Source organism: Eptatretus burgeri, chromosome 5, assembly GCF_056783735.1.
Source record: "Eptatretus burgeri isolate ZD-2024b chromosome 5, Ebu_testis_v1, whole genome shotgun sequence".
Lineage (NCBI taxonomy): Eukaryota > Metazoa > Chordata > Myxini > Myxiniformes > Myxinidae > Eptatretus > Eptatretus burgeri.
Genome location: NC_140965.1, coordinates 89,261,941 through 89,269,641, shown reverse-complemented (window position 1 = coordinate 89,269,641; position 7,701 = coordinate 89,261,941). Strand labels below are relative to the sequence as shown.

Here is a 7,701-nt window from a genome sequence, read left to right as displayed (position 1 = left end):
ATGTTGACCTCAAAAATAATTCCTTGGTTGAATTAAATGACCTGAAACATAACTTATCTTCAAATTTCAAGTCATTCGGATGAAAATTGAGGATTTAAGAAATACCATTTTAGTTGTTGACCTTTGGCCTATGTTGACCTTTTGGTCCATGTAGAGTCTCAAAATAATTTGCCAGTTGAATTGAGTGATGTCAAATATAAATCCTCTTCAAATTTCAAGTCAATCGGATGAAAATTTAGGATTTTAGAAATACCAACTAAGTAGGTGACCTTTGGCCTATGTTGACCTTTTGGTCGATGTTGACTTCGAAAATAATTGTCTGGTTGAATTCAGTGAATTCAAATGTAAATCTTCTTCAAATTTTAAGTCAATTGGATGAAGATTGAGGATTTTAGAAACACCACCTTAGTTGTTGACCTTGGGACTATGTTGACCTTTTGGTTTATGTTGATCTCAAACATATTCGGCTCGTTGAATTCAGTGATCTGAAATGAAAATCCTCTTGAAATTTCAAGTCATTCGGATGAAATTGAGGATTTTAGAAATCTCCTTTATGTTGTTGACCTTTTGCCTACGTTAACCTTTTGACCTTAAAAACAAAAGGCTTCTTCCTTATGACAAACTCAACATGTGTTGAAGTTTCGTGAACATCAGTTTAAAATTGTGACCTGGAGGCGATAAACAGACAGACAGTCAGAAAAACAGAATAGCAAAATCGACTGACTTGAAAAATACTTGAAAAATCTTCAATGTTGCAAGTGATAAAATAAATTCAAAAGCAAGAATTAGAATGAACAAGGATGAATGTGAAAAAGTAAAAAGAAATGTGAAAGGAACAAAGAACGAAGATGTTCGGAAGAACCCAGACAGAAGAATTTCAGCAGTTACTCCCAGGGCTCAAACACAGCAACAGCTACAAGCTACCAGAGGTCTGACAGCAGGGAAGCACAGTCCACACAGCATCAGGATATGGTGCAAACATAATAAAAGGGAAGACCAAATACTCCATTGGAAGACCAGAAAATACAAAAACAAAGCGATTTGATTTTGTTGTAGGTCTGGATGCAGATCTGGCCTATCAGTGGCATACAAAACGTAAACTGTTCAGATGGTGGAGGTATGCCCTTAACTGAGTGCCATTTTAATCTCAACAGGTCTTGTCAGATGGAGTAGAAAATGTTACCATAGGCCAGTTCAGGTCAGGTATGTAAGCATGTGGTGGAGCAGAATCAAATATCCAAAGGAACTGGCGTCAAAAATCCTGGCACACTCAATAGACCTTCAAGGGAACTTTCTTAAGGCAAGAACAATAGAGAGCAAGTCGTCTTCCTCTGTCATCTCCAGAACTTCGCTTCTGATTACATCCCTTCTTAGAACCTCGTCAGAGTGCCGCTGATAACTCGGCAGCTCATCTTCAAAAGCAACTGTTAATTGTTTTTCTCTTTGCTTCAAGGACCTTGTGTACAAACAAAGCTTTCTTGTAGTCTGGTATCGATTAACCAGGTGCCCTGTGATATTCTAACCCCTCCAGATTTTCCAATCATATAAAAGTCAATGTATTTTGGCTCAGAGGCAGAGATTTGCTTGTACTCTTGAGACAAGTTCCACATATATGTGTTTGTATAATAAACGATCTGTTAAATTATAAAGGGTTTTCTCTTTTGTGGAAACCTCCACCACAACCCCACCAATGCTAACATGTAGAGCATCCAGCTTAACGTCCACCGAAAGGAAGGCACATTTTCAGGTTCAAATCCCTGCCTGTGCCAATCTGACAGTTTATAGTTGGGCCGAAAATCGCAATGAGTAAACGGCTCAAAGGCAATTAAGCTGCACCTGCACAATTCTTCTTACGAGCACGCGGTATAATCACAAGGTGTTTTCATGCACAGACCATTCATCAAACAAATATGGTATATTTGCAGGTTCTTTTCAGAGAAGGTACTGGCACCCATGGACCACTGTCATTACCCTCTTGACTTGGCTCGCCATTTCCTCGTTGGTATTTAAGGAAGACTCATTTACACAAATGACACAGATAAATGGCCTTCTTTTTCTGGAATGTATTTGCTTTGAGACATCTTGAAAATGTATAACAGCTTTCACAGTTGCCCCCTCTCCACCAACATTATTAATAGTAAATATCATAATTTCAAAAGTTGATTTTAAACCTACCCTGTGCATTCACAAGACCCAAATATAACCTTCCAATTGGTATTCAGAATCACCTTAACTAGACATGGCATCTCCATTCAACTCTTTCATTGTGCGGAGGCACACCCTAGATTTCTTTCAGTATTTTTGGCTTCTTTTCGAAGCTTTATGAGCCATTTTATGAACAAATCCTGTCACACATGCACAACAGCAGTCCACTTGTCACCAACATCACCATTTCTAGTGGTTTCTACACATGCATGGCGAACATTTTTGGGCAGATTACATCATTTAAAAAGTCCCGTATTAAGGTTTATATTAGAATTACATAAAATCAGATAAGCAGGTCGTGGTTGAAATCAAGTTAACTAAATTTACAAACGGAAGCAGACAAAAGGGTAAACTAATCCTGGGAAAAATAGCATTACTCTTTTTGTTCAGGAATTTTCTGAGCAACCACAAATACCATTGCTTTGTAATCCGAACAATCATTTGAATCGGCATTTGATCGAAGATGCTTTTCATAAACGGTGATAGAGAGGCCAGCCTTCGTCATTGCTTCCCGCACCGTGTCCTCACTGAGTGACAACGCTTTGAAACGCTCGTTCCCCACATAGTAAAATGTCGCCTCGATGGAGGTCAACACTCCCAGATTTCCACCATCATTGAGGAGCCCAGCAAGGTGAGCCACAGCTTGATGGTACATCTCAATATCCAAGCAAGCAGCATCAAGGCATAAACTAGTCAGGATATAGTCAAATGGAGGATCTATTCCACATACAGGAGGATGTTGGTTGACGTCACATGGAAACACAGATCGAACTTTTCTCCGCAGCCGCTCAGATTTCGATTCACACGTGTCTACGTTTCCCTCCAGGTCACACACGTACTGAATTATTCGGCTCCAGTTGTAAGCTTCAGGTGAGTCTTTCAGCCAAAGTTGCAACTCATTCCTGTTCAACTCTGTGAAATCTGAAAGGTAGATCTCATCAAAGACCTCACATGCACTGAGTACTTGATGGATAGTTGGTCCAGAACCCACATCCAGCAAGCGATGGCCGTGCAGACCTGAGCCGCAAAACACCTGATGGAAGTAAAACAAGGTCGAAGTAAAACAACATACACACAAGAATAGCATTATGCTGTGACCGTTTTGCAAAACCGTCCTTATCCAAGGCAATGGCACACAACATATTGCAGTTCCAGAGATGCTCATTTAGTTGTTACTTGTTTCAGATAGTCTTTCCCTTATATTAAGTCCAATTGGTTTTATGGGTCAATATTCATTGTGTGGGATTAGGTAGATTTTTTTCCCACATTTATTTCACACTTTAAATCCCTGCACACGAACGTTGCTCACAACAAACAAGCATGCCACCCACACTGCAAATTTGCATCCACATGCCAGATACCAATTTGAATAGCGTGCCACACTCAAACTGATGCATCGCTTCAAACTTCACCACACTCTAGCCACAAACGCTGCAATAATCACACAACATGAAGACGTTTTTATTATCACTCCACATCATTATAACATGACATAAGCTTGTTACACATTCGCTATTTCCTTACTACCATGACCTTAACCACAGCGAACCAATACACCACCTCAACCACAGCTCTCCTGCCATTCCACCTCTGCCATCACCTTGACCACAATGTCCACACCATTACCACAGTGCCCTCCGACACCTTTTGGAACAGTGGCAGCAATGACACAATTTACCGGTGATGGACACTTTGGACCGGGATGTTCAGATGCCTGTAACTTGCATGAAGAGTTGTCTTGTGTAAAGTCAATTTAGACGCTTTGGAGTAAATTTTAAACTTTATATATATTTCATACTTGTGGTTGTTTATTCCAGTTTCATTCCCCCATGAATTGTTGAATCGGTCATGTCCAGGTCGTTTGTTGCTGTTATGATTGTGGGGTAGATGGTGACCGGTCATGTCTACAACACAAACTGTTATGTTTGTGGTGGGCAACTTGTGATGAAAATAAGAATAAAAATAGGACCATGCATCCTGAAGCTCACCTGGATCAGAAGCACCAGTCACTCAAACCCCCCACAGACTCCTTTAGACCATTTTTTTTTCTTTTTAATGCAGTAAACAAATTTTGGTACATCACGGGTGAAGAAGGTTATTGTCGAGTTTCATTGAAATTGTGTGTGTGGTTTCAGAGAAGGGAGCAAATACCTATTCTGGTTGGGTCAAGCCCCCTGACTGACTGGCTGACTCACTTACCTGCAGACACTGGTTGATTGCATAAGTTCACCTGACCAAAGTCCTGCTGAGCTAATAATACTAAAATAATTCCCACTAAATTATTTTTGCAATGGGGTCGATCCGCATCTCTACAAATTTATTTGTATTTCCCACATGCATGGAGTCGGAAGTCCCAACAGATAGTTGAAGCATGTTGCTTTTTCCTGTTGCAATTATTCATGCTTGGAACTTCCAACTGCCATCGGTAAACGAGGGATAGGTTTTGGTTAAGAATGGGGGTTACATATAAACAATCACCTGCATCAAACATACACCTTGTATTTAACAAATTCACCTTCTGCATCATCTTTAGTGCCCAAGCCAGATAGTTGTCCTCCGGCTGTTCTTGTGGATGGCGAAAGTAAGTTCTCAGGAATTCCCGAGGTTGGAAGTGCATCTTGTAATCCTCACCTGAACGTGTCTTGGGTTCTGCATCCATGTTGCTGGAAGGTGTCATACTGCTCTATGTATTTGCTCTTTGGAGATTTATACTGTGCTAAATAATAATTAACTCTCACTTTACTAATCAATAATGACAACCAATCTGTTAATGTACCTGAATATGTGCTGCATCATGTGGCTATTGAACTGCTACTTGAGGGGACCGCTACTCGATTTAGATATTGAGAGTACAGTTCCCAACTGCAATTCGTGTCAGGCAATTGCAAAGTTGCCTGTATCATCACCGATGCATCCTTGGGAATGGCCCCAGAAACCTTGGGAGCACATACACATTGATCACGCTGAGCCATTTTTGGGCAAAATGTTTCTGGTCATTACTGATGTCCATTGTAAATGGATGGACATGCATCCCATGACAACAACTTCATCCGAAGCTACCATCGGTAAATTGAGAACCACATTTTCTGCACATGGGTTACCCATAACTTTGGTGTTGGATAATGGGCCATCATTCACGAGTACAGAATTTCAAAAGTTTGTTGATGTCAATGGAATCACCCAGCTCACCTCAGCTCCATAGCATACAGTGTCCAATGAGTTGGCTAAACGTTCAGTGCAAACAATTATGGGGGGGGGGGACGTATGAAGAAATTCAAACAGGGTAGCATTGAGTCGAAAGTGGCCCGTTTCCTTTTCAAATACCGTATAACACCCCACTCAACCACTGGGAAAGCACCATCAGAGCTCTTGATGGGAAGGAAGCTGAAGACCCATCTTGACCTATTACAGCCAGATGAGTCTGTAAAAGATCGCAGAGTGCAAGTGAAGCAGAAGTCCTGGCATGACAGACACATCAAGGTGAGACTTTTTAGTGTGGGAGATCGTGTCTATGTGCTCAATTTTGGAAGTGGTAATCGCTGGCTGGGAGGAACTATTGGAGAGAAATTTGGTTCTTCCCTCATTGTGAAACTCTTGGATGGTCGGAATGTGAGAAGACATATGGATCATGTGAGACTGTCAACCTGTGATGTAACCAGTGACATATCTTGTCTATCTGAACCATTCGTCAAGGCCAACACATGGGAAAGTACTGCGAACATCATTCCAGAGGGAAACACTCCAGAAGGTGATATATTACACTATGTATCTGGCAAAGGCCTGCCTGCTATGCATGCATGTATGCTCGTACATGCTTTAAACTCATCAGTTAATCATTTGAGAAGATAATCGTAGAGAAAATACAGATTAGTCTGCCTGCCAAGGGCCAAAAAGTGGCCTTAAAAAGTTTTGATGGCATTTTTTGTTAATGGTTAACATTCGTGCTTAAAATGTTCCATCGGGTGTGACAATCATCACCTGTGGGGTGCCAGGCTGGATTTTTGCAATGGAGGTCATTTAGGGGGTCAAACGTCATTGGGTCCATTTCTACATAGAATTTGCAAGTCATTCACTTTCTGTGCCCCAAGAAGCCTGAATGAGGTCTGTAATGTTTCAACCGAATTAAATATTATTTTCAGATACGTTTTCATGAGAAAACACTTTCAGAAATTGGATTAGTCATAATTTCCCATAACATGGTAGGATGAATGTCTGATCATTTCATTTTCATAAATATTGCCAATCCTTTTGTATTATCAATGAAATAAGTGTGCAGATTAGATAAAATGTTGTTATGTTTACGGGGTAGATGGAGGAATTTCATAGAAAAGGTGGGATGTATGGAATAGCTTGGTCGGTGGACATGAAGGAGACATCTTGATGTAAATTAAGTCGGGAAACTGTAAGCTTAAGTGTAAAGTGTCACCACATGGGGGTGGTGCTGTGTTAATTAGGTAGGGATTAAGGCTAATTTCCCCTCGTATGTGATTTCCCCCATGACCTTTTCATATGTTTTTGTATTTCAAAACCTTCGAGAAAAAGGGCTCACGTAGTAAAAACAACAACCGAGCGGCACGTTCCAAGCAGGCAAGAAACCCCACCTCCTGGAATGACAACTAGCAAACCACACCCCTGGAGTGGGTGATTAATCGGCGTGACGTCAAAGAGAGGATTGAGTCAGGAATGGAGTCAGGACACGAAGCGGGAGCGGGAAGAGAGGGTCTGTGAAGTACGCGCTTGGAGATAGAGGTCTCATGTTTCTAGCTTCCCCTAGACACGGTGAAGAAGGCTCCATAATTCTCGTGTTTGTGCTGTGGCAGATTTGCCCGTGTGATGGAGCAAGACGCTAGCTATAGATTGTTTGGTTGGATCGTGTAAGAGCACAACTTGAAGCCTCGTGTTGTGCCATCGAGGAAGAAGGCAGCGTCATTTTTCAGAGGAGCGGCATCTGCAGATGCGATCGTGAAAAGAAGCTGCACAGCGATTTCTGAGCCCTGGTGTTGAATATCACTGCCCAGGCTACCTCCCTTGTTTTCCGCCGAGAGTGCGGCTTGGCGCCAATTTTGGTCGCATTTTCCCACACAGTTACGACGCAGTTTGACATCTCAAATCATCCCCCATCAAAAACCATGATTTTTTCTACACCTGTTAAACTATCATCACCCTTCACAAACTTTTGCCTCGAACTAGAGGTATCCACACTCACCTCTGAGCTGTCTCGCCTTGGTTCGAATTCAGACCCAGCTATAAACTGCTGTCTGACCGAGTCATCCTGAGGTTTTGCATACAGAGCAATTCATCCATGCGTGTGCAGTCTTCCTGATGGAAGGCAAACTGGGTATCTCATCTGCCTACATTGGTAGGTTGACGTTAAAGATCCCATGATTGACTTCACGAAGAGTACGAGGCAGGCAGGGCATGACAAATTGGTCAAAAGCAGTGCCACCTGACACTCAGACAATGTAACACATGAATAGTGGTAATAAGAATTACATA

The 7,701-nt window shown here is 41.7% G+C and overlaps 1 protein-coding gene across 1 annotated transcript; it reads right to left on the bottom strand.

Moving 5' to 3' along the window:
• Positions 1-2,048: 2,048 nt before the first annotated feature.
• Positions 2,049-4,895, bottom strand: LOC147026926 (nicotinamide N-methyltransferase-like). The gene is made up of 2 exons (XM_085882829.1): positions 4,721-4,895; positions 2,049-3,238 (listed from the first exon to the last, which is right to left on the bottom strand). The coding sequence occupies exons 1-2, from the start codon at positions 4,880-4,882 to the stop codon at positions 2,579-2,581; spliced, it is 822 nt and encodes a 273-aa protein (XP_085738955.1). The 5' UTR covers positions 4,883-4,895; the 3' UTR covers positions 2,049-2,578.
• Between the last annotated feature and the right edge of the window lie 2,806 nt (positions 4,896-7,701).